The 27,027-nt window shown below is 40.1% G+C and overlaps 4 protein-coding genes across 10 annotated transcripts in view; 3 read left to right on the top strand and 1 right to left on the bottom strand.

Annotated features, from left to right (window-relative positions):
- The window catches only part of LOC143901883 (putative fatty acyl-CoA reductase CG5065), a 33,597-nt gene extending 31,007 nt beyond the window's left edge, over positions 1–2,590 (top strand). For all 3 annotated transcript variants that reach the window (XM_077414515.1, XM_077414517.1, XM_077414516.1), the window contains exon 8: positions 334–2,590. In XM_077414515.1, coding sequence (XP_077270641.1) covers positions 334–475 — 142 coding nt within the window. In that variant the 3' untranslated portion in view covers positions 476–2,590. The remainder of the gene's footprint in view (positions 1–333) is intronic.
- Positions 2,591–4,712: 2,122 nt separating this feature from the next.
- On the top strand, positions 4,713–12,112 carry LOC143901882 (uncharacterized). Of its 5 annotated transcripts, none has more exons than XM_077414513.1 (5): positions 4,713–4,795; positions 8,508–9,008; positions 9,672–9,937; positions 10,039–10,386; positions 10,473–12,112. In XM_077414513.1, exons 2-5 carry the CDS (start codon positions 8,624–8,626, stop codon positions 11,085–11,087), a joined length of 1,614 nt encoding a protein of 537 aa, XP_077270639.1. In that variant the 5' UTR covers positions 4,713–4,795; positions 8,508–8,623; the 3' UTR covers positions 11,088–12,112. The 5 variants fall into 5 exon arrangements, with proteins under 5 accessions (XP_077270639.1, XP_077270640.1, XP_077270636.1 ...); XM_077414514.1 differs by having other exon boundaries at positions 4,773–4,791; XM_077414510.1 differs by lacking the exon at positions 4,713–4,795 and adding an exon at positions 4,882–5,278.
- Positions 12,113–13,424: 1,312 nt separating this feature from the next.
- LOC143901891 (CUE domain-containing protein 2) lies at positions 13,425–18,626 on the top strand. The gene is made up of 5 exons (XM_077414528.1): positions 13,425–13,576; positions 14,150–14,239; positions 14,633–14,972; positions 15,517–15,690; positions 15,769–18,626. The coding sequence occupies exons 2-5, from the start codon at positions 14,151–14,153 to the stop codon at positions 16,027–16,029; spliced, it is 864 nt and encodes a 287-aa protein (XP_077270654.1). The 5' UTR covers positions 13,425–13,576; position 14,150; the 3' UTR covers positions 16,030–18,626.
- An 808-nt stretch (positions 18,627–19,434) lies between these two features.
- Positions 19,435–23,724, bottom strand: Iswi (nucleosome-remodeling ATPase imitation SWI). The gene has a single exon (XM_077414527.1). It carries the CDS (start codon positions 23,451–23,453, stop codon positions 20,430–20,432), a length of 3,024 nt encoding a protein of 1,007 aa, XP_077270653.1. The 5' UTR covers positions 23,454–23,724; the 3' UTR covers positions 19,435–20,429.
- Between the last annotated feature and the right edge of the window lie 3,303 nt (positions 23,725–27,027).

Raw genomic sequence — 27,027 nt, 5'->3', positions numbered from 1 at the left:
ATTTATATTTTTAGAATTTAGAGAACTTATATTATAGAATTTATCTCTTTCTTTCTATGTGATTTCTTTTTTTTCGTTCTTATCCTATTTATTTAAACAATTATTTTTAATGACTATGTTAATGTTGAATACACGCATTTTTTGTTTCTTTATTACTATCATCTATTCATATTATTTTACTATAAATATTTATGTGAATATTCTCAGAAATAATACGATTGACTTAAAACGATAATTAACCAATTTTCTCTATTTATATTCTATCTATTTTATTTTATGGAAGAAGGTTACGCGTCTTACTTTTCGAATCCTAATTTGCTTATTTGTTTACAGATTATACTGGCTTCACAAGGCCGTGCAACTCGGGGTACTGATAATAATGCTACGCATCCTGCTGTTACGCAGCTCCGCAGCGCGGGGAGCCTTCTTTTCGCTGCTGTCCATCGTACTTCGCATATGCCGCTTGATTGTTTGACGGCTCAGAACGGGCTCGGTCGATGATCGCGATCAGCGTAACGCAAAGCGGCCGTTAGCTAACGGCCGCTATTTAAAGGTGCGATTTGTTCTTCGACCTCGTTGCTCAGCCTCCTCGACGATAAAGCGCTACCTACATACCCATCGATTGGCCTTTTCGATGTTGATAACCGACGCCAAGTAACAACGCCGGTTACAGATACTTGATTCCCGAAAGAGTGCCGGTTACTGATTCGATCAGACAAGAATTCCATGATGGAACTGTCTCCCCGTGAATATATAAGTACGCTCCACCACTTTGCATATATTACAATAATTATTATTACATTACCGATGTTATTCCTTGTTGCCCCTCGTGTGAACCGTCGCGATCGTCACGAAAATTGGCCGTTTTTCGAATTCCGATATAGCGATGTAATCGTCATTGCGTGTTCCATTACGCTAGAATAAAAATAAACGCGCATCGTCACGATTGTTCTGTTCGCGTCATCGTACATTGGTATACTTTGCACAACGTCAATTTCTAATAAATAAAAGGAGCCAAGTTACATCGGCACGCGCTCGATCATTGCTATCGCTCGTTTCTTAGTCCAACTAGTCGGTTTTCGGTATGGTAAAAACGCTCGTGAGTAATCACCGTTCTCACGACACGACGCGTCAAGGAGCCGTATTGTCGTCGTGCCTTTGTATTGTCGGTATCTGACATTCTTTTTCCTTTTTACTCTGTGACGTAAGATACCTAGATAGATATTTTGCTACGACCGCACGTATGACTTGTGGTCACGCATACAGAAGCGAGAAAATTGTTCGACTATTTAGAAATAACACGTACAAGAAACCCGATCACATAGAGACGACACCATATAATAAGATAGTTAGAACGAATATGACAACAAGTTGCGACGACAAATGTACAGCTTTTTCTTTTTTAAAAACTGCCACTAAACGCGAAAATCTTTTAGCCATAAACGCGTCTTGTCTGGAACAACGAGAAGTCAACATCCTTACGATAACTTGTCTCTCAAAAAAGTTGCGCTACAGTTACAGTCCACTTTAATGAAATATCTCTACGTATCTTACACATCCTATTGTCACAGGATCAATGTTTGACGAATTTTGAAGGCATCGGCAACTTACTGAATTTTCCTGAAATAAGATTGATCGATCTGACATGCGGTACGAATAAAAAATGCAAAACCATCAAGGTTCAAATTAGAGTCGCCAAAAATTTCTATGTATAAAGTATAAATACACACAACATGAAGATTCGTGGATAAATTACTAATTAATGGAGATAAAACTGCTAGCAATTTGTCAGCAGATTCGAGCAGAACATCGCGGCGGATGTTCGTATTAAACTCGCGTCCCACCATACAGCCTTACTATAATCTGACACAATTTGACAGCAGATTGCCAGCAGAAATTGAGTGAAATGGAATATATATCACTTAGACGATTAAGAAACGGCAGCTTCTGCTTAGTTTTTGCAGTCAATCTGCTATCGTATTCTGTTAATAGATCTCGTTATGCCGACAAAACTTGTAGCAGTAACTTCGCAAAATCTGCTTTCGACAGATCTGGCCACGTAGATATTTTTGAAAGTACGCTTTCATCATTTCTGAAAATATGAATGCGAATATTTGCGCCCGACAGTCGTATCGCCGAACTGACAATTCGTTGCTGCCCTTGCCTTTGAGATGACGATGATACATTAATGCTTTTTACATTTAATTAGCTCTTTGTATCGACTATTTTTTGAGTAAAATAATTTATTGAATTGGAGCGGGGCTTCCCCTTCTGTTTTACGATCGATGAAACGTTGTCGTGCTTCGAGAATGAAAGCATACACTTGGAGATAGATAAACATAAATGTAACGGAGATATTCCGTGTTAACAACGTAAAAGTGAAAAACGACAAATAATATTAATTCTGCGCCAAGGAGTAAAAGAGGGGTAGTGCTACAAAGGTCACCTTCTACTAGTCTCGTCTGTATTGTTACTCGGTTACACAGTGCATACAAGAAAAACAATATTTATAATATGTATAATTAATTTAATTAATATTATACTATGCTATATATATTATGCAAATTACATTAAAATTGATGAATCATTACGAATGAGTGTTTCGATATCTTTATCCTAGAAATAAACATTAAACAGTTTATTCGGCTTTAAAAGGGGTATAGACGGCATAGTCTTGCTTATACCGAATAGCAATTTTATTATTAATTAGAACTCTGGTTATTAACTAGAAATTTTATTTCGTATTATTATATCGATATACAGTATAACATTACTAACGTTAAACGAACATCTTGTAAATCTACAAGACAATTTATGGCAAAAATATTCCAGCCAGAATTCGGAACTGGATCCTCCTATTTTCCGAAACAGAGATGTCTTATCCATGTGAGGCTGGTAGCAATATTTATCGCAATAGACAATAAACACCGGGAAGAACGTAATTCTCTATTTCTTAAATTTTTTTGTTAATAATTTTTTGGGTTTTCAACTTTCCACACGAAGCGAGTCCATCCTACCATTCCCACCCCACCTCCTGCTTACAAGGAAATAAGAGGTCTAAGATTTATTATTTTAGTATTATCTCGGTTAATTTTTAATTGCGCCAAAAAATCTTTTAGATATGTTCATTTGGCAGTATTTGGGATTATTTCACCGAATTATTTTTTTGTTAATAACTTTTTAACAAACAATGACCGTCGGCTAAAACCTTTTGAAGATTACTTAGGGTGATGACTTAGCTTGATAAAACATATCTCGAAATTATTGAAATCGGGAGTGGCTATGTTTGCATAATTACCAAATACTCTATGATGTAGTATTCAATAACATTATCCAATTACATACATCCATTACATAAAAATTAAAATAAAATAATATACAATTTTATTATCAGTACACTCATACTGTACAATATAAAAAATTACTCATATTTGACTATTACTTAGCCGTTCAGTGAGCGATTGTAATAATGTTGTGAATGCACTTATATTAACATGACCGTACTGTTTTGCTTATTGACGGGAAATATAATTTTATAAAATTCACAATATATGATTTGTATTCGAATTATTTAAATTCAAAATTTTCGAATAGTTTCAAATTCGAATAATAGAAATTCGAAGTTGAATCGAATCGCATCTCACCCGATTCGATTCGTCTTTGAATAGTTCGCACATCTCTATAACGAATATTTGGAAGAATGTCATTTTTCAGCAGAATCACACTAAAACCCATATCAGACTACGGATTGGGATTGAGATTGGATTATAATTGATCAATCAAAGCAAAGTTCACTAAACTTGAGATCAGTTTTCTTTATTCTGATTGATTAAATTTCAATCCAATCTCAATCCCAATCCGTAGTCTGATATGGGCTTAAGAATACTTTTATGACTTAAACAAATAAGTAACGAATACGCAATACGAATAAAAGTGCAAGAATCAAACTTTATAGAATCACTAAAAAATCATATAGAGATATACGAAAACTCGTGAATAAATTTGTTAATTGATGGAGATAAAACGTACAATTATATTCCGCGTTGTAACACGCGATAAATAAATATTGACATTTTCCAGCGAGATCTCTCGCGGTTAATAATCATTTTCACGAATTTTACAGTCTTTGTGTGCCTCGACGACACATATCGTATGTGTCGCATTATTCCTCAAATCGATTAAAAAGGAGCAAAGTTACGGAAGACAGACGCGGGAACGTTCGCCCACGATGTTCGCCGCGCGCGTTCGAGATTTACGTTCCAAAAATACGACGCTCCCGTCTCCCGTCACGTTTCTGCTCGTCGTACGAGGCGCCGAGCGGCTCCTCCATTCTGCACGCGCGCGCACATGTCTTTTGTCACAAATACGAGGATCGAATGCGAGAGGCGAGTCGAATCTCGCTTCGTTTCTCTCTCTTTCTCTCGACGCTTCCGCGATATCTTTTCGATTACGTGAAGAATTCACTCTGCTTCTGCTCGACTCCGACTCCGACTCCGACATTCCGACGGCCTGCGCCGGCCGGGCACCGGGCACTCCCGGCACTCCGGAGTCTGGCTGCCGGCTGCACTCGCACTCGTGCCTCGTGCCAACACTGCCAACTCGTGCTGCGGCGAAGCGCCGGCGGCCGGCGGGAGGAAACGGAAGCGGGATAGGCGGCCGGGGCCGGGAAGCGGCGTGCGAGCCGAGCGCGCCGAGAGTCGGTCGACAATGCCGGATGCTCCGATCGATCGGAATTCACGTGTGTCGTAGGCGGCGTTTCGGGTTGGCGTCGGTCGCGTCGGACATCGTCAGGTCGGTTAGTAATCCTGAGTGGTGTAGAGTTGGGAGATAGACGGCGGGAAGGAGAAAGAGAGAGAGAGAGAGAGAGAGAGAAGAAGGGAGAGAGGGAGACGGCACGCACGCGCGCGCACGCGATTGCGGCGCGGACGGGCCGGAGGAGCCGGAGCCGGAGACGCGGCACGGATAATATGCGTCGACAACCGGCGACGCCGTCGCCGCACATGCGCGCCCCGACGCGCCCCTGTTCGTTCACCGATTTCGATTTTAGTCACTCCCGGGTTTGGCTTCGGGGAAAATCGTTCCTGTGCGGCGGTAGCGTGCGCGCCACGGTTAGCCACGGGGCCACCACCCAATATCGTGTTTCGCGTCTCGCGACCCCGCTACCGACGCTAACGATCTTCCTGAGTTTCTTTCACGCCCGGCGCGCGATAATATCGAAGGGGTGGCGCGTGAGCCGACGATCTTCGCCTGGTGATCTCACGAGGATAAAGTATATCGTGTAAGAGAACGTCGAACGAGCGTGGAGATACAGAGAGAAAGAGAGATAAAGAGCCAGAGAACGAGAACGAGCGAGAGGGAGGGAGAGAGAGAGAGAGAGAGAGAGAGAGAGAGAGAGAGAGAGAGAGAGAGAGAGAGAGAGAGAGAGAGAGAGAGAGAGAGAGAGAGAGAGAGAGAGGATAGGCGCGCGGGCGCGGGGCGGACACGCGACCGTCGATCTCTACGGTTATCGACGATATCGTCTCGTTCTAACCGTCATCGTTGTCCGTCGCGAGAAGTGTCCCGTCCCGTCCCGTCCGATCGCTCGGCGGAGCGACGCCGTGGTTTCGTGGTTATCGCGGCGACTAAAACCGGAGGGACAGACACTCTCGAGAGGTGAGAGAATCGGCGCGATAAAGCGTCGCGCGCGCGTTTCCGCGAATCGATCGGGAGTATATACAGTGTGCCGCGCGCGGAACGATATCGAGAATCGTCGGCGATTTCGAACGATCGGTGACGTCGCGCTCTCGCTTTCGCTCTTCACTCTCGCTCGCTCGCGACGAGGCTTGACGGCTTGACTCCGAACCGGAGTAAACAGTAAAGCGAGCCCCGCTTCCGCGCGGCACGGTACGGTGTGTCGCGCGCACTTGTCACAGTCGCCGTTTTATAACCACCGATCCTCCGCGAACGGCAAACGCCGCTGGGTGACGCGAGAGAGAGAGAGAGAGAGAGAGAGAGAGAGAGAGAGAGAGAGAGAGAGAGAGAGAGAGAGAGAGAATGGGTGCGAAACGCCACGCGGAGAGAGAAGTGGGGCGAGGGAACGGGAGGAGGAGGAGGAGAAGGAGGCAACGTGCAGACGATTATCCTCGAGGCATCGGGAGAAAAAGAAAAAAAAGAGATTTACATGGACATTTCCGCGTCCGAATACTCCGAATGCCGGCCTTTCGCGCATATGCGCGCCTAAGGGACGGCCGCGCGCGAAGGGAGGAAAAAAAGGGACACGAATGGGGAAAGATGGCGCGTGAACGGCGTGGAGTAGCCCAGCGGCGTAGCGAGCCTCGTGGCGAATTCGGTTGCCTCTTTTGCTCTGCAGCCGTACAAGCGATGCATCCTAAGGGCTACTGTACATAAAGCTGTTATAAAAATATAAAAATCGTTAAATTTAATTAATTGTAAAACCATTCTATTTTAATTATGCATATAAAATTTATTTAAATTTAATTTAAGGAAGATTGTGTTCAATTTTAAAAACGTTAAAGTTTTGTAAAACGCATATCCAGACAGCACAATGTCCAAAATCGAGGACGTAAGACGTCTTAAAAATGTCTCAAAGACGACTTATGATATGACGTCTAAAAGATGTTTTAATGATATCTGATGATACGAGAGGTTGCGGACATTGTGCCCTAGGTATATAAACTTCAAATTTTAATTTAAATGAATACAAAATATTACTTTATTATTTAAATTTAATTTAAAAAAATTATGTAACTATGAAAACATCTTTATAAAAACTGAAATTAAAATTTTATAAAATGCGCGTGAGGTTTAATATATTAAATAATAAAATTATTTTTTTATACATATAATATTAAAACTTATAAAATTTTATAAAATTTTAATTTTAGTTTTTATAACAATAATTTTAGTTACATAATTCTTTTCAAATTAAATTTAAATAATTTATCTTGAATTAAATTTAAATGTCAAAGTAATATCACATTTAATTTTAAATTCAATTAAATATATAAAATTATTTTATTATGTAATTCACGAAAAATTATTTTATTTGTTATAAAGACGTGAAAATGTTGAAGTTTCAATTACAAGAATATACGTGTTATCTAGTAAGATATTCAATGTTAATATTATCACATTTTCCTTGAAAATATATTCAATATTTTATCAGTCAAAGTGGTTTTACGTTACGTTTTCGCTTGGATATCTTCAAGAATACGGTGGCCTTTAGAATGCAACTGTGGAGTAGAACAGGCAAATCGTATTCGCTATTATTGTATCCTTTTATTATTGTATTCTCTTTTTACGGTACGCTTAAACGTGCATCCCTTTTTTCGATTTTTTTCTTCTTGTGATTTACGGGATTTTTTTGCGCACGGACGCAAACGGAATAACGAATAGAACGAATATCGCGTATGCTCTTGTTGATTTTACCGATTTTGCGTCCAAACAATTCGGACAAAGTTACAGAGATTCATCGATTTTTTGTCTTGAGAAGGAAAGGGAGGGCGAAACTATTACATCTTTGCTACGTTCTGGGAGTAACGGCGAACCTTGCTCCAGTTTTCGGATACGTAACTAAACTCTCGTTTAACCCTTTCGCTACGTATATGCTGTCGCTGTACGGGATAGCGAGTCACGAGTGTACCTCGTCTTATTATGCAATTTATTGGTTTTTCCATTCGCGTTATTTTAAAACTGATGAGAAAGAAATTGACGTCATTGAAAATTTAAACATTCGAGCATCAGTTTTCCTCAACAATGGCCACGTTCCGCAGCAGAACCGTTTATTTTGCAACCTTTGGAAGTTTTCTGAGCTCAGATTGGATTATTCTTTAGATGTAGAAGAATAATCCAATCTGGGGTCAGAAAACGTCCAACAGTTGCAAAATAAACGTTCTGCTGAACGTGACCATTTATTAAACATTTATTCAATATTTACTAATTTACTCTCAATATTTATTCAACATTTACTCAATATTATATATTCAACATAATTTCATCCATATATATTCGCGTTCAGGCCCGTATTCTAATAAATACCCAACATATATTCAACATTTAAGATTCAAACATTCATATTATTTATACATTTATAATACATAATCGTTCGCTACATTTTATTTGTATCGGTTATGCGTTACGACCAATAGATTTAAGCGGACGGATCTTTCGTTTATAGAGATTAATAATAATGTAAAATGTTAATAATTCCGTGCGGCGACGTTTCCCATCGAGAACCCCGGCGCACGTGCAACGCCTATTTTAATGCCGCGCGGCGGAGAATGGTGCATTCCTATAAAAAGCGCGGGGACGATTATCGTCGTTTAGGCGATAAGGAATATACTCGCGCAGAGCCGTGCCTGCGTAAACGGAGATCCGATAAAGGAGGCGCGATGCCGCGATGACGGTCTTCGTCGGCGGGAAACAGCGGCGAACGGCGTGGCATCCGCGCGACGATTATTAGCTTGGTTCATTTTAAAAAGATTTAAAATGTCTATGACGGGTGACAGGTGACGGGTGACCGACTGCTCGTTCGGGGACGATTTTCGAGCTGTCGGGGAAGAGCGTAAAGCGTATAACAGTCGTGACGGCGACCTCCACAGCGGACATTCGGGGGAGCCTGGCGATGAAGCAGGAGCCGGAGGACGAGGAGGACTGCTATCTCGGCGAGTCGAGCATGCCGCCTGCGTCGGCGACGCCGCCGCCGCCGCCGACGGCGGCGTTGTTGCCGCCACCGACGTCGTCGTCCTCGTCGTCGTCGTCCGGCCGGTACGCGAGCGTCACGCACCGAGTGCGCTCCCACGCGCGCAGTTTACGTGCCATGGCGAACCCCAGCGCTGTCTGGGCGCATTTCGACCTGTGTACTAACGATCCGCTGCGCGCCCAGTGCCGCATCTGCGGGGCAGTCGTCGTCAGGGGCGGCGCGAACCCGCGCCAGTGCGGAACCACGAACCTGCACCGGCATCTCAGGGTCCATCACGGAGGCAGGCTGATCGGTAGACGTTATCACGGTAAATATCGCATTTAGACGTTTATTTGCAATTTCGGGATTGCGTCTATTAATTAAAATAGAATTGTAAATGTCAAATTCCCAGACAGCAAGATGTCTAAAAGATAAGTATCTTAAAGACTTCTTTACGACGTCTTTTCGTCTTTTGGACATGCGTACTGTCCGGGTTAATTGTATGTATTTTACAGCTTTAAAAACTAACTGATATTTTAATTAAATTAATTCTTTTCAAGTTTTACATCTGTTATGTGTTTATTAATTAAAATATAATCTTAGATATGATCTTTGAATTTTACAACCTTTAATTAAACGAATTAATATTTTAATTAAATTTATTTTCAAGTTTTGCAACTTAATTCTAATTAAACGATTTGAATTCGTCTAACTATTGGTAGGCTTACAATTGGTAACAACAATATGTTAATGCCTCATCACCATTTGCGCGCACTCTTTATTTCAAATTCTCTCTATTGTATTTTTCACTGAGCATTGCAATAAATTTAATTATTATAAATGACAATCAGCAATAATAAAGTTAGAGGCTCATGATCAGAATTTAATTCTTAATTACCATTAATGTTTAATTTACGCGTGCCCCGACCCTTTCTGTAACTATTCTTTCTACTCACATATGCCACTAATGACATATTTTTTTTTCCTATAGTTCTACAGTCGACATCACACGGAAACGGAAGTACGAAAGCCATAAGGATCGCCACGCAGTCCTTAGTGAGACCTCACATACGTAATATTGCACCGGCGCCCCCGCAACAGCAGTCGCAGCAGCAACAGCAAGCAACGCAACCAAAGACCCTCGTATTAAAAACTATTCCGTTGAAAGTGAAGCAAGTTGCACCTACGACTATCAAAATGCCATCGCGACAGACTAATCAGGGACCCCATAACGTCGTGCATCAGCAACCTACAGAAGTAAGTATATAGCATCCTTTGCAAACGTTGCATCTATTGCAAGAAGAAAATATAATTCAATACAGATCTTTATCGAGCTCGTCCTTTTCCACGTGTTTCAGGTTTGCTTGAGGTGGAACAGTTATCATAGTAATATGCAAAATAGCTTCCCATCGTTATTGGACACGGAGCAATTTGTCGACGTGACCTTGGCGTGCGAAGGACGATCCTTGAAGTGTCACAAGATGATTTTATCTTCCTGCAGCGACTACCTGGCAGACCTATTGCGGGAGAATCCATGCCAACACCCCATTATTCTAATGAAGGACCTGAAGTTCTGGGAGGTGGAGGCGTTGGTTAAATTCATGTACCGCGGGGAAGTCAATGTCGCTCACGATAAATTGCCGCAGCTGTTGAACGCCGCCGAAGCGTTGCAAGTGAAGGGACTAGCTGGTCCGAGTCCCTCCCAAGTAAGTCTGATCATAACGGGTTCATTGTAATTAGATTCGTTAACGTACGAAATTTTTAAATTTACTTGTACTCTTTTCGTCGATAGAACACAAAGTCACCGCTACTTATACCTCAAACGAAGCCATTGTCGTCTCAACACGTAATTCCTAGAAGTACCACAGAGTCCAAAGAGAATAAAGCATCACCCTCGAGGGTGTCTATGTCTTCTAGTCCTAAGCGTGCGCAAAAGCGACAACAGTCCGAACACATAGAGCCAAGACCTTTTACCAAAATACGTCTGCAGCGGCCTGTCACCCCAACGTCGCCATGCGCGACCGTGAAGATGGAGCCTTTAGATATACCTCTTAGCCCAACGGAGATATTTCCGGAGAATAGTGAAGACGCCACGGCTTCCTCGGACTTTGAGAAACTTATGAGTTTGCACGAAGAAGACGACCCAGGTGGCGAGGAAGTTAACGACGGAGACGAGAGACTGCACTTTTGCGAACTGCCAGCTCCGCCGGATTTAAACGATAACGAAGACCAAATGGAGTTTGTACCTACCGATTTCCTAGAGCAACAGCAAGACATTGTCGAAGAGCCAGAATCGAGTTGTAATAAAGATAATAAAAAAGAGCCTCCTGATTACGCTTCCGTTGGCGAGGACAATGAAATCGAGCAGAATGAGATACAGCCCTCGAAAGAGAAAAAAGGGACATAGTAAGATATAGAAATGTCTTGTAATCTACGTAACGCGATCGGATTATACTACAAATTTCAATGGAAACTAGTGTAAGAATACCTGCGATTTGTTTTCTTGAAGCTCTCAAGTCAAGAAATGCATTCTTATGACGACAAACTGAACTGGGATAACTCTCACCGGAGATGATGTGCACGAGTCAAGTACCAAAACAAAGAGATTGTTATTTTTGGTATCTACGTATTAAGAATATTTTACCGTATTGAGATCGTATTGAGAAAATTTTACCTTTTTATTTTAGTCTTGCTGTTAATCAGAGATCTCTAATCCAAGATTAATATCTTACTATTATGTAGAGTCTGGAGAACTTTGAGGAAGGTACACACAACAAGAGATATTTCCGCTAGTCCAGCGCGTCTTTTTTCGCAACGTGAATATTTATTTAAATATCTTCTACGTGTATATATATTAACTTCGTATGTATACAAATACGAGCGTCTGATATAGATCACCCATTTTATATAAAAATTAACGTAATGTCCGCGGTGTTATAACAAAGTACGTATTCGATTGTCTTATCGGCGGATATGATAAATTTTATGTTGTAAAAGTCTAAATTTTTTAGACTCTAGAGTTGTGTCGTGTAACTTATTTTGTCTACGAAAGTGATAGAGTTATATTATGTACCGTTTCGTTGCGAGTTGTAATTATTTATTCATCGGGTATGTGTCGAGCTATAAATTGTCATCATCGGTACGCGCGTTGTACCCGATTGGTAGGTGTAGATTGTAACGCGTGATGATACGTCTAAAAAATAAACGGCTACTGCAACACGCGGTGTACCGAATATACAAAAATTTTCATCGTATGTATAAGAGCATTTTTTCCGAAAAGAGACATAGGTTTTATGCGAGGGAAAATGTGGATGTAAATTAAAAATGTAAGCTTTTCCTTGTTCGTTGACGCGTCGATAGATGTGAATGTGACATCTTTGATAATCGACCTAGAAAATAAAATGCTGATCGAAGAAAATTTTGAAAATCGAATCTCGAGACTCCTATAAATATACGCTTTTCCTTGAACATCCTTGTCTCGCGATATTATGTGATATACATATACAGGGTGTCCTATTTAAAGTGTTTTTCTCCGCCATTGCTAGAGATATTAACATGAGTTTTTTTTTGTGGTTGACAAGTTGGTTGACAATTTGATGGATAAAAAAATGTTGGAAGCCCCTGAGGGGCAAAATAGAGGGCCTCTTCATTCTTTTTACTGGGACGCGGTATAAACTCTTAAATATTCAAATAGCGCTTGTCAAGCCTGATAATATTTATCTGAAATATTTGTTATTCCTATTACGCATATATAGTTAACAATAGTTTACGCACGAGTTACAACAAAAAAATTTCATCTGTTGAATTTTTATTAAATGTTCAAAGAGGTGTCCATTTACTTCCAGACATTTTAATAGTTTTTTAATGAATATTTTTCCTGACATCTGATAGCAATTGTGGAATTACGGATGTGCATATTTCACGAATTTTTCTCTTCATGTCCTCTTTCATCGTGGGAGCCGTAGTTATCACTTTATTTTTAATAAAAACAAGAAGAAATCTAATAAAGCGAGATCTGGTGTATATAATATATACATATTTATAATACAATATATGGAAATATTTTGCTGAAGTACTATGAAATCAATGAAAAGTGAAATAAAAGTTATTGAAAAATTACTGAATATATTTCAAAATAAATCATAATTGTCCTTATAAAATGTAATTAATATTATGAAATATAAGGAAAGAGTTAAATTATACTGTGTTGAAAAATAATAATAATTTTCTGAAATATTAGATATCATGAAATTAACTGAATTTTTACTGAAATATGGATGGAATAATAAAGAAATAGGGTCAATTGAGAAAGAATTTCAAATACATTTTAATAAAATTTTATTTTATTACATTTTCAGTAAAATATTTCCATCAGGAGTACGTGTGTTTATGTGAGTTTATTTTTCATTCTTTTTAGAAAAAAAAATGTTATTTTAAAAAAACTTTTTAGTTTAATGGAGTATATATACCTATATGTATGTACATACATACATATACCTATATATATATATTTGTATATCATGTATATCATATATCATGTATTATATGTATGTATATATATATATATATATATACATACATATAACACATGATATATACATATATGTATAATATATACATACTACATTAAATACGTATGAGTATGATATTCATAGATTCACGTATGTGTATGTATATGCATGTATGTAAGTATGCATATGTAACGCGATGTAAATACAGCGTTAAGTTGACGCGCGACACGTCAGGCGGCGCCAGGCGTCCACATTCACCCCTCCCCTCGCCAAACTGTCAAATCGACGAGCGTTGTTTGTATACGAAATTTATCTCGGGTGTTTGGCGTCGCTGACAAACGACAAACCCGAGTGTCCCGATCGAGGTAGCCTGGTTCACGATCAGGTTCGTACCGGCGCGCCTTTCTTGACGTCTTCCTCTTGCGAACGGACGAGCGACGACCGGCACGGGTCGTTCCGCGTCGTCGATGATCTCTCGTTACCGCGAGCGACCACGGCTTGTGGCCGCTGTCTCTCGGGTTTACCTGTTCCTGTTTTTTTCGTCTACCTACCTACGTATCCATCCTCTTGTAAACGACGCGAATATTACGCAAATATTATCAATCGCACGACCGGTCGCTTTCTGTCTCGTTGCTCTCGAGGGCACGTCGTCGCGGCGTTCTCGTACGTAAGGGCGCGCGAGGGCCGCGAGCCAGAGACCTGCTGCCCTCTCGTCTCCCTTAACCTATATTAGAGGATCAATGACTGAACGTTGTGCGTACGCGCGAGGGAACGCTCCGTCGCAGCAGTCAGCACCCGCTTGAACCGCGCGATCGTGCCCTCGACTCGAGAAACGGTCTCGCACGCGGAGACGATCGGCTCGCTCCCCCATGGGCGCGCGGATCCGGACGTTGTCGATATTCGTTGAATATTCTTAGCGTTGCCGAGGTATACGTATTACGAGCTTCACAATTTGCAGGATGAGTCGTACGATGGATGAGAAGGAGGAACTGGTGAAGAAGGCCTTATTTAGTTTCGTTAGGAAGCAGGTGCCCACCGCTCAACTGAGGTATGGACCCCCTTCGTTTTCGTCTTTAATTTCTATATTTAATACTGCGACTGTGTCGGGGATATTAATACTCTCACTGCCACGTGTATCATTTATACACCTAGAATCTAACTAGGCAGGCCAAGTGTTTTTTAAATAATACACCAGGTCAAAAGTTGTAAAAAAACATAAGAAATACAAAAGCATAAATACTGTAAGAATCGGTTGCAATAAAATACAGCAACTAATTAAAAAAAAACAGTCTTGGCCTGAGGATGTAGTTTTCTTTTACTCTGCTTGGCAGTGAAAGTGTTAATATAAAATTATTTAATCCAATGTAAATGGCAAAATCAAGCTAAAGTCGCTTGGTGTACTTTGAATGTGTTAACAAATGAATAAATCTTCTCATTTTAGCTTAATAGACGACATTGTACTCAGTTATGTAGTGAGTATGGTGGAAGAAAGCGCATTGGAGGAGAATCTAGACGTAGACGGACTATGTGAAATGGTATCTGCTTGTTTACCCGAGTTTTCCACTATCGAGAAGGAGGCTGTGTCAAAATGGTTGCTCGACGTGGAAAGCAAATTGAAGCAGGAGAGTAAGGAGAACGAGAATTGCCAGTCTCACAGCGATCCGCTGAATCACATCAGTCTGACTGCTCTCTTGCCAGCCGGCGCGCAGAGAATGCGGGTCCATCATCTCTCAGAAACGAGCGACGCTGGAAGCGATTCAAGTGGGGAATATTTTTCGGAAGTAAGAAAAATACCGAGCGACACGTGCAGCGTTAACCCCTTGTGTACATCATGTTTCTCGAGTGGTTTTAAAATACCAAAAATAAAAGATTCTCGGAAATTAATAAGTTTATATAGAGGGGTCATACAGAGTGCTGATAACGAATTTCAAGTCAAATTTTTTTCAAATATGATTTAAAAATCATGTTTAGCACACCCAAAAACTTCTAAGTATACTTTATTTCAGTCATTAATTTATTGTAAAACTTCATATAACAAAATAGCTCATGACGAGAATATTCGAGTATTTTCATTTTTTTTGATGACCATATTTTTTTTCTAAGGCAACAATTTGCAAATTAGACTCAAAAATCGTGTTCAGCACACCCAAAAACTCTTGGTTACACTTTGCTACAGTGATAAAAACATTTAGTAGCTGTAATATAACAAAATATTTCGTGACGAGAAAATGTATTTTCATGAGACTGAACGCAAAATTCAAAACGACGAGAATTCTCAAGGTGATTAAGCGCCTTTGAACATCTAATATATCCTTACCTTTCTAGGAATCTTCCTGGCATCAGGTGGCCCTGCTGCAAGAGATGTTTCCGGCAGCGAGTCCTGCCGAAGCAAGGCACTGTTTAGCGGTAGCCGGAGGTGATATAGCGAAAGCCGCGCAGCTCGCGTTACATCGTCAAGAGGCAGGTCAAAGCATCGTGAGCAACCTTACGTTTCTAACGGTGAGATTTCATCAACGACGATTTCATTCGATCTTATGAAAGTGACTTACGATTTATGATGACGTTCGCTCGTTTCAGCCCAACGGTCGTAACAAAGCGAGGTTGAACGACGAGGAGTTGAAATCTCGTATCATAGCACGATACAGTTACGTCGACAGGGACGACGATTGCCGCGAGCACCGTCCAGTCGCGCCGAAAACGGAGCCCAAGAAGCTGGTACGGTATCTTGACAATAAGATCGTAAGTGTGAAGGGTGAACGTTATACGGAAGTACGAAGGGGCGGCGAAGACGAGGATGGTAACGAAGGCAGTCGGAAGAGAGGCCATTGCCGTCCGTAACCAGTCCCTTTGCCTCCACCCCCTGATCCACCCCCCTGGAGGCATTTGCGAGATTTTCGATTGAATCTTTAACTTAGATCATTTCCATCTTACTCGTATATAAAGGTATAGACGAAATATTGAATTTAAAGGCGTTGCATTTCCGTTGGCGTTTCACCTTTACGTAAATGCAGTCTGCACAACTCTCGGAATCTCTTTCATGTAAAGTTAACTTATCGCCATTACGTGGCTATAGTAATAGTCAGTTTTTTACGTTATTCGTTCGAATTTATTCTCGGGTAATCTTTTACTGGATATCTCTAATATTTTATTTCGTGGAATAGACCATAGCTTTACGATCGAGCGTGCAATGGCCGTTTTAAGTGAATATTTGTATTCGTAGTTTGAATATACGGAATTACACAAATGCGTTAGTAATCGCTGTTAGTATCGAAATATAGTTACTAAAGACTTGTGAGGAACAACTTATTTTAGCGTAGTAAATATATAATAAATCGATTACAATTAATTATTTAAGATTAAGGTGTTTCTCTCAGCTTCCACAGTCAAATATTCTTTTACTAAGTATTTATCCGAATCGTTATTAATTTTATATAGTTTAAGATTTGATTGTAAAAGTGATACAGATTTGATTTAGACAGTGATTATTTGTGAACTGTTATGTAAAAAAATACATAAATATGTTTTATTATTTAAGTGCGCTGGCTATTGTGTAAACTCGGCATTTGACTTAACATCCATTCCTCTTATTTTACTCTGATAATAGTCATGTTACATTTTTCAAGTTTATTTATTTTATATAGATTTAAGATACACACTATTCTTACGTAGAATGATTCTTCAGAAACAGAAGATTCGAATTTTTTTTTATCAACGATCAATTTTTCTTTTGAATAGAAAATATTCTTTCTTCTTGTGTAACTGGCATGCATTACAATGTATGCAGCAATTTTATATAATTTGTATTAAATGTTAAGAACATCCAGTCCATTATTCAAGTGCTCTGTTTCTGGTGGAACACTGTATATATAGCGGCGAATAGAATTATTTAATTGCATTATTACTTTGTAAATGTGTGCGAAGAATCTTTAATGTGTATACTTTTAACGACGCAATTGCTTTATTTATGTTATGTGAATCTTGTGAAAAAAATGATTGTTTTATATTTTACGTCTGCATTGATAGCGGAGCGATGAGTGAGCGAGAGGTGATTTATGAAAATATACCTGAAAATATATTTAGCCAAATAGCAGCATTGTCATGGTAGCAAACTGATCCTTTTTCAACCGCACTATAGGAAAATGTACTATATATTAGACGATAAAACGAGAATTTTTATCCGCACGTTTATTCAGGAGTCCAGAAATAATTGTTCAACAATTTAGTAAGTCAATACTATTCTAGTGATGTAAGGAAACAATTGCCGCGAGCGAGAATGTACGTATAATTATCGTTTGTCGAATAATCAAAAATCGGAAGGATATAAAAAATTATTTGACAGGTGCATCTACAGCACCCACGCATCTGTGTCAAATGAAAGCATTGATATATATTGCTGAAACATTTTGAAATATTTCAAATAATATAGATTTCGAATAATGTATTTGTAGTATACGTACTTAGATGAACGCGAAAACAGTCGCTAGAAAATATTCACTCTTTAGGGATGAAGTCTGCTTAAAACCGCCATACGATTTGCCAGTATTATTATCCTATTGTCGCTGTCGCAGACTTTAAAGTGTAGTGCAAATATAATCATTAAAACGTTAGAAAGTCGTGTATAGAATGATATAAACTTGATACTTATTTCAGAATTCGTATCTCGACGATGCTCGCCGTATAAATAGAATTGCTTCCGAATGCTGTAACTGCGAGACACGATTTAAATCGAGACGTCTATTCGTTTTGCATTAAATTTTCTTTGCCTTAATGTTATAAAGTTAGTTGTAAACATTTGTGTGAAATAGGGGAACGTATAACTTGTGAAAGAAAAACTTACAAAATTATTTATTATTTGCTTATCATCAGTTCGAGAATTTTGAATTTTTCTTTTTTTTTTTTAATCTTGGATTGCTATTCTACGTAATCGATCTTTTTACGATATATAGTCGAATTCACTTCGTAAACATATGAATGTAATGCAATTCAAATACAATACATGTCTTATAATGGGGTCGACTCTTGCCATAGGTGATATCGTGCTACGATTGATAAGTGTGTATTCATCGTGGATACATATTTGTTAAAAGCTATGTATTCCATCACCGATTAAATCTAAATTGTACCAATTCTATCTATAGATCTTAGGAACGATTCCATAAAACTGTTAAAGGGGATATGGTGAAAAAAGAAATAGCAAGATGAATGACAAAATGGATCACTTTAGTTTTAAGCGAATTTTCCACGTGTCCTTCTGTGTTGCATATAAATAAGCATTGTGGCTATTAATTTTTAACTCGTTATAGAACTCTATGTGAGCTCTTGAAGTTGTGTGAAAGTAAGATGTGTAACGATTGTAATTATAATTGTACTTGCCTTTTAATATGCTCTAATCACATCATGTCTTAGATCGCAATTAAAAATGTTGATGACACGGATTCTTTCTCTTTGTGACAATCTTTTTGACAATTGCCAGCGATTATATTGACATGTAAAAAACTACATGTAATTTTTGATAATGCTTTTATTTTCCTTCTTATGGCTTTTTGGATCGGAGGGGGAAAGGTAGCGCGAATTATGGCTAATATATAAAAATATGTAATTAGGATTGTTATATCCCGCGGCGCGGCGGTATAGAACTCTGAGGCCTTAAGGACGGTTTTAAACAAAAGTCGATATCAGAATGTTTCATTTTTTAACTTGTACATTTGCGCAACATACGTCATGTCTTTCAATCTGTATCCACGTTGTGTACAAAGGGAAGAAATTTTACATCCGATTTTTTTAAATATATACTAGGATTATTATTTTTTCGCATAACTCGTTAACGGAAACAACATTTGTCTAATGTGAGTTCCATCATTTTTTTAAGATCTAATTGACCGTGTGATATTCATCTATATTTTTTTATTTATCAATAAATACGATACGAGCATTATAAACGTTCATATTTTTCAGTACACACACACACACACTCTCTCTCTCTCTCTCTCTTCACAATACACTCTTATACTTGCAATTAAGTATCGAAGTATCACGCTTATAATTGTCGAACTTTTATATATAATAAGTACGATATAGTTTCAATCAGCCAGTATTTTACGTATAAAGCTCAAACATAAGAAACATTTGTATTTCCTTCCGAATAATTGTGAATACGATCGTATTACGACGATCAATAAAAACATCTCGTAAGAAGTATCAAGATGACATATGGCAGAGTTGAAATAAAACATCCTCCATCCGTAATAGTAATATTTATTTATTATCAATGTTTTAAACTAAATTTTCTTGCAAACTCTTATTCGATGTGTGTTCGTGTACATGTAAACTTAAAATATAAAACTTCCTAAGTGCGTACATCTTTTTTTCCGAAACGCTATGGGATTTTACGTGTTAAAAAAAAAGCTGCAATTTTCGATTGATGGAGCAGCAATTTTTCTTATTGAAACTAATCCATGATGGTGTTTGAAACTAACGTGGAAGAATAGTGCGTTACGGAGTAATATTTGGCTATAAAATAGATCAGCATATATCGTTTGTACGATACATGCACAATAATACTTCGATTTTATTTTAAAGATTGTTATAAAAAAAATTTCGTAGCAACGTAACATAATATGTCAATGGGACACTACAAGTTAGTAAAAGATTTGAGTTAACAAAATTTATATCTCAATTTGACAGATATTTGACATACAGAATGATGTCGAATTCTAAAGTTTGTTAAAGCGAGAAAGGAAAAAAATTTTAATAACAACTTACTCGTTAAGTCCGGAAAAATAAATAGTGTACTTGATCTTACGTTTCTCTCTCTCTCTCTCTCTCTCTCTCATCTCAGTGGCCAGGCATCTATGAGCACATGAAAAAACACTCGCCATATAAAGTTCTGCCTAAGTCCATCGGGAAGTATTGCATAGCTATCGACGATTCTGCGGGATAAATCTAGTTTTCGCATTTACGCGAGTACATTTTCAGAGATCAATTGCGATAAATGATTTAAAGTTCGTGTCACTACAAATGTTTCGATGAAGCCTGATGAACTTGGCAGTCGTTATCTAAAGAATGTATTTCGTTTACAATGGAATATGAAACAGTAGGAGTCACATGGAGTATGTCTGCATATGAAAATGAGTAAATTTGTAAATATAGAAAAATGCGCCTTGTGTGTGAATACCCGTGGTCCGTATTTCAGTCATATTTAACGCGCAAGAGTGAAAAAACCGAATGCACTTAATCGTTTACTTCTTTTTTTTCCGCGGTTTATCCTGCGGCGCCGGCAAGTTCTCCTTTCGCTTCGACGTCGGCTTCGTACCTATGTTGCTGCCCTTCTTTCGCCTCTCCTGCCTCTCGCGCTCCTCGAGCTCCTGATTCTCGCGTTCTATCAGGGTTATCAGGGTGTTGCAGCGACGCTGCAGCTCTAACGCGGTGCGGGATTTGACGAACCAGTCGAAGCGGAACTGCGGCGCCGACCTCACCGTGGCGCGCAGCTCCTCGTACACGTTCTCCTTGTCGAATCCGAGCTTGTGCAGCATGCAAACGAGAAATCTGTCCTCCTCCTCGGTATAATTCTTGCCCTTATTCGTACCGTAGGCTATCCTAAGCTGGTGGAAGGGCGCGCGGTATCTGGCCATTTTCGCGTCCAATGCCTTCTTGATGCCGGCGCGCCTCTGTATCTTGGCCTCGCCACGCTCGATCTGCGCCATCACGCGATCTATATCCTGAAGCTCGTGGCAACGTTCCCAGAAAACGGCCGAATACTCCATAACTTCCTCCGGCGTTTTTCCCTCGACCTCCTTCGCTATGTTCTCTATGTCATCGCGACCATACTTCTCGTTCGCCTTGATGAACTGATTGAAGTCCCGTTTGGTCCAGTTGGTGAAACCTTGAAGCAACAACTTCTCCTTCTCGGCGACCTCCTCGTCGGTGAGCGGCTGAGCATCGTCGATCTTGCGCTGTTCCTCTTTCTGAATTCGGGCGGCGTCCGATCCGAGTTCAGGATTCTTCGGAACCTTGTAGCCGACCGTCTGTCTAAAATAGTAAATCTCCTGATCCAGCAGCTCGAAAAGTCGCGGCGGAAAGAACTGAAAGTCCTGTACTATCGGTTGCTTCGGCGGTCTCGGCGCTTTTGGCGCTTTCGGCTCCGAGACTCTCAACGCTTCTCTGAAATAAGCGTCGACGGCGTAATTGGCTTTACGTTCGCGTTTCGGCGGCTCAATCCAGTTGCCGATTCCAAGGATCTTTTGTTTCTCGCGGTAATCTTCGCCCTCGAACTGGTACACGGAGTCCGTCGGTGCGTCGACGGTGAAATTGCGCAACGAGGACTCGCCAAGACTCTCGAGTTTCTGCTTCATCTCCTCCGTTTTCGCCTCGCCCTTCTGCAATATCGTGTCTATGTCCTCGTCGGTAATGGCGCTGTCCTTTGACGCGAACACCTCGTTCGCCCCGTGTCTGATCATATTCAGCATCTCGTCCTTGTTCAACGCCGTCTGCTTGGCGTCGACTAGCCGTCCCTGTTGAATAACGAGCTTATCCAAGCGCAACTTTACCTCGGCTCGCTCGACGATCTTCTCCTCCACCGTGTTCTCCGTGATGAACCTGAAAACTCGCACCTGCTTCTGTTGGCCTATACGATGCGCACGATCCATCGCCTGCAAGTCCATCTGCGGATTCCAATCGGAGTCGTAAATGATGACCACGTCGGCGGTCGCCAAGTTGATGCCCAGACCGCCGGCACGAGTTGACAGCATGAAAATGAACTTCTCGCTACCGGGTGCGTTGTACTCGTTTATCTGCCGCTGACGATCCTCGTGAGCGGTGTTGCCGTCGAGTCGACAATACTGGAAGCACCTCCAGTGGCAATAGTCCTCCAGGATATCCAGCATTCTCGTCATCTGACTGAATATCAGGACCCGTGACTCTTGCTGCTGCAGTTTCGGCAACAATTTATCGAGTATCACCATCTTGCCGCAGTTGTAGACGAGATGCTCATCAGTGGTGTACGGCGGCCCGGGTTCAGCGCCGTCGAACAAGTACGGATGATTGCAGCACTTCCGCAGCTGCATCAAAATGTTCTGCAGCCTCATCTTCTCTATCTTACCTGCGCCATTCACGATATCTATATCCTTCATCAGCACTTTGGTATACCATTCTCGTTGCATCTTACTCAAACCGATGTACACCTTGATCTCTTTCTTGGGCTTAAGTCCCTTCTCCACCTCGGACTTCAAGCGTCTCAGAAGGAACGGTCTTAGAACAGCGTGCAGTCTCTCGACTAAGGAATTGTCACCTAGAAAACTATTTGTGTTAAACCATGAGTCAAAGTCATCAGAACTGTTGAATACATCTGGTAGAAGGAAATTCAACAAAGACCACAGCTCATGGAGATTATTCTGTAGCGGTGTGCCTGTCAGAAGGAGCCGATTGGTGGTCTTGAATTCCCTGAGGATCTCCGACAGCTTCGACTTCTCGTTCTTTATTCTGTGAGCCTCGTCTATCACCATGTAGCGCCAGTTGAACTTCTTGAATACAGATTTCTCCTTGATGACCATCTCGTAAGACGTCACGCACACGTCCCACTCTCCGGGCATCATCACGTCCCTGATGAAGGTATTTCTGGTCTCCGCGTCACCGATGAGGCAGACAGCTCGGAGGCTGGGACACCACTTCTTAAATTCGTTCATCCAATTGGCCAGCGTTGATTTTGGCACAATAACGATGTGAGGTCCGGGAATATTTCGGAAGTGCTTCATGTATCCCAACAGGGAGATGGTCTGCAGCGTCTTGCCGAGGCCCATCTCGTCCGCCAGGATACCGTTTATACCGTGTTCGTAGAGCGATATCATCCAATTCAAGCCGCGTATCTGATAGTCGCGCAACTCACCGGACTTGATGTAGTGAGGAGACGATTCGAAGCGCGTCGTGGGCGCCACGCTGGCGTTGCTCTCCGCGAGCAGCTCCTCATCCTCCTCCTGCTCCGTTTTACGATGCCTGTGATCGACGGGGTCAGGTTTCGGAATCTCCGGCTGTTTCCTGGGCCTGCCGGCCTTGATCTTCAACGGACTAGCCTTGTCCTTCTGATTGTTCGTCATGAAGTGCGAGAATATCTCGGTTTGCTTCAGCAGGTAATCGAAACGCTTGCTACGGTCCGTCTCGAGCTTCGTCTCGAAGTCGCCGCCCCCCCTCGACGACGTCGTCTCCGCCGAAGACCCGTTCGAGTTGTCCCCGGTGTCGCCGGTGTCCGCGTTCTCGTCTGGCTTGGACATCTTGGGGTCCCGCGGATCGCGGATCTACACACGCACAGCTTATACGTCCCGCCTCTCTAAACGCTTCGCCGATCACGTAATACTCGCGTCGAGCACAGACTGTACGTTCCGTTTGTGTATGTATCACCGATCACCACCTCGCTGGCCGGTTACGGTTGCCGCCGACACATCGAAAGCGATTCAACACAATTCAACACACCGTAACGCAAACACCGCGTCAAACACCGCCGTGCATCGCCATTGACGCCATGTTGCGCCGGATTTTCCCACGCATGCGCGGCGCGATAGCGCGGCACATGAGCGTATACGATATAGTGCAGTACAGTGGGAAGTGTGGAAAAGAGAGAGAGAGGGTGCCATTACATAGAGCGCGGAAACGCGGAAACGCGGAAGCGCGGAAGACAAAATTTACTAGATTTCCGTCGATCCGTTCCGTCTGTTTTGAATGCCTTATATTACATGGAGCATATTTTGAGCGGAAAAGCGGAACGGAGAATTATAAAATATTAATTTTTAACGGTATTTATTGATTAAAAGGCTTGTATTCAATAGATAAGCTGAAAAGATAAGCATATTAATAAAAATTGCAATGAATTACGTGAACACAATTTTAAGAAATGAATACAAATGTCTATTTGTCACTATACTGTTCCGCTTTTCCGCGCAAATTGTGCTCCATGTAATATAAGGAGAAACAAACTCGCGGAACGAACGCGTAAAAATCCGTTGTTAACGCGGATACAGTATACTCCATCAAATTTCGGAGCTGTTTAATCACATTGAAAAAAAAAGCTTTTACACATACTCTTCGATTACTTTATTATTTAATAAAAGTGGCAGTATAATATTATAGATCCAAACATCATGTTGATGGTTATTATGAAGTATATCTTATATGCAAGCCAGGGTACATACATAGGCTGCGTTAAGTACTGGCAGTGAATATCGAAACGCAGCCATACATACATACACGATAATAGCGGATTCCGCTTTTCCGTTCAAACGTGCGGGACTCAACTCGCGGAAACGCGGAATCTAGTTACTATTCTGTTCCGCGCTTCCGCGTTTCCGCGTTTCCGCGCTCCATGTAATGGCACCCAGAGAGTGGTGCCGCGGGGCTCAGTCGCACATGAGCGCGAAACGAATTTCTGTTAATTAAATAATATAGTTTGCAATAAATTAAGGTTACAGTTTACAATAAGTTGACTACAAATAACAATTAAAGATTTTACTTGTGTTTATAATCAAATTACAAATAATATAAAAAAAATTAGCAGTTTATTATAACACATATTTTCAGTAAAATATTCATGATAAATTACTTTACTATACGGTAATAGCAAAAGTACTTATACTCATAACAAAATTATAGATAATATTATAGTAAAAAAAAATATATATCAAAGATATTGTTATATTAAATTACAAAAAGTTATTTGCGGATTTGCTCATGGATATATGTGTCTGTTCGTAAATTTGTAATTTCGCGTAAAGTCGATTGTAGATAAAGAACTAATAAATAATAAAGTGTTATGTGTTACTTATCATTTTTGCTGGTAATAAACACTATATTTGAAACAAAAAATCTTTACTGATATTTCAATCAAATACAAATTTACAAATGGACACAAACATCATAAATAATTGAAATATTGACATTAAACAATTAAATGTTTCAAGCATCTAAAAATTTACGCGTGCGAAATAATTCACTCAAAAAAGGTAACTTAAAAATAATTTAAAAAAATTATAAAAATAAGAATATTAATTAGGAAAAAATTATTATTAATGTAAAATAATAATGACAAGACGGTGATGAAAAATGAGAAAGGAACTTTAGACACAGTGTGCTTTAGACCAGCCGTATGTATTACATTTCGGCACAAGCCTGTCGAGGCAGTCACGTGGTTGGCTGCGCGCATTTACGCATGCGTATGAAAGCGATAATGGCGCGCGCGTATGTCAGAAAAACCCGCGATTTGGGACGACAAAGCTACACGATTCGCTTTGCTCACGCAGTGGTAAATTTTAAAGTCAAAATGGCCATATTTATATATATGTTTATGCAGCGTACGTTGATAAGCGGCGTTATCATATTTCATTTTAGCGCTCCGATCATGTTTGCGCGAATACTTTGAGAATAACTACAAACGGTTAATAGCCAATTTCACCAACCATCGGTTAGCTTAACCGATGGTTATCCTAAAACCGTCTGTAATACCGGCTTTTTTCCTTAACACTATAATCTTTTAAATGGTTTTATGGAAATGCAAAATTCTTGTCTAGAATTAAAGTACGCATCAAAATCTAGGTCATGGTGGTCGAATTTATATCGAAAACAAAAAAAATTAATATTTTTGTTAATTTTTGGTAAACGTGACGACAATTAATATATTTGCTTTGTACAAAAATGCCACGATAAATATTCACAAAATTAGACCGGCATGACCTAGGGACAACATGTAGGAACAATATTGTGTAAATAGAACTAACATTCAACGCCTAGAAAAAAAGATTAGTTTAAATAAATTTTTATATGTGCAAAAGCAGCAAAAGCACATTTAGATTGATAAGATAAGCAGTTATGCGTGTAGCGAGAGATGGCGCAGCAATCGAAACAAGAATAGATGCCTCTCGTTAGACAAAGACAGATATAGATATATGACATAGAAAACAGGACTAGAAATGTTGACATTACCGACATCGAGGAAGTTCGGCCTTAGCAGAATAGATGAGAGTGAGTGGTCATGCCCGCGTTTTGGCTGTATGTACTTTGTTCCGATTTAATAAATCTTTCCATCTGTTTAAAAAAAATTCGGGAAAAAACGGCCGTTTACTTGATCCTCCCCCCTTAACGACAAGATACGTTTTGAATCGTCGATGTTGATGTACGATAAATAACTATATAAGATAGAAAACCATTTCCTCGTACCGTCGTGATTTTACGATAGATTACGAAACGTTTTCTATTGTAACTTTACGATAAGATACATTTTGAATCATCTATCGTTGATACATGATTAATAATTATAGGTTTTTTTTCGTAATTGTAGTTGTCGATAGAAAACTTTGAGTTTCCTTTATTATAAATATACAATTGATTGTGATAGATTTTCAATCCTTTTTTCTCGATAAATTCCAATAAAACGATAGAAAACAATAAAATACTATAAGAATTCTATAATGCCAACGATTGAATCCGCTTTCAACAGAGAATAAAAAAAAAAAAATAATAGGAAACGATAACATTTCTGTCGGAAACACAATAGGTTACGATAGGAAACGATACAAGCCAAATCTACAATGTTCTTTGCTTCCTGTTTTTCTGCTCTTAACCTCTTTACGACTATCTCGTATTTCGCAGTTCCGTCGCGTAAAGCGATGTTTTTTGTCGCAATTCTGTCGCCCAAAATAAAAATTGACGAACTTCAGAAAAGACAAGAAACATCATCATTATCCGTTAGGGTGCATCCCGATGGAGAAGAAATAGCGGAACGGAACAGTAACGGAAAAGAGATATGGTGGGGGGTTAACCAATCAGAGTAGTTCCGTTTCAATTCCGTTCCGTTATTTA

The sequence above is a fragment of the Temnothorax americanus genome, unplaced genomic scaffold, assembly GCF_048541705.1.
Source record: "Temnothorax americanus isolate GAGA-0224 unplaced genomic scaffold, ASM4854170v1 Scaffold37, whole genome shotgun sequence".
Classification (NCBI taxonomy): domain Eukaryota; kingdom Metazoa; phylum Arthropoda; class Insecta; order Hymenoptera; family Formicidae; genus Temnothorax; species Temnothorax americanus.
The sequence above is the reverse complement of the archived record's forward strand: the minus strand, read 5'-3'. Positions and strand labels throughout refer to the sequence as shown.

Bases quoted from the DNA above. Each gene is read 5' to 3' on its own strand.
- LOC143901882 (XM_077414513.1), top strand. From the start codon at position 8,624: ATGAAGCAGGAGCCGGAGGACGAGGAGGACTGCTATCTCGGCGAGTCG. The intron at 9,009-9,671 runs GTAAATATCGCA...TTTTTCCTATAG, and splicing joins GATCGGTAGACGTTATCACG to TTCTACAGTCGACATCACAC. The intron at 9,938-10,038 runs GTAAGTATATAG...CACGTGTTTCAG, and splicing joins TGCATCAGCAACCTACAGAA to GTTTGCTTGAGGTGGAACAG.
- LOC143901891 (XM_077414528.1), top strand. From the start codon at position 14,151: ATGAGTCGTACGATGGATGAGAAGGAGGAACTGGTGAAGAAGGCCTTA. The intron at 14,240-14,632 runs GTATGGACCCCC...TTCTCATTTTAG, and splicing joins GTGCCCACCGCTCAACTGAG to CTTAATAGACGACATTGTAC. The intron at 15,691-15,768 runs GTGAGATTTCAT...CGCTCGTTTCAG, and splicing joins GCAACCTTACGTTTCTAACG to CCCAACGGTCGTAACAAAGC.
- Iswi (XM_077414527.1), bottom strand. From the start codon at position 23,453: ATGTCCAAGCCAGACGAGAACGCGGACACCGGCGACACCGGGGACAAC.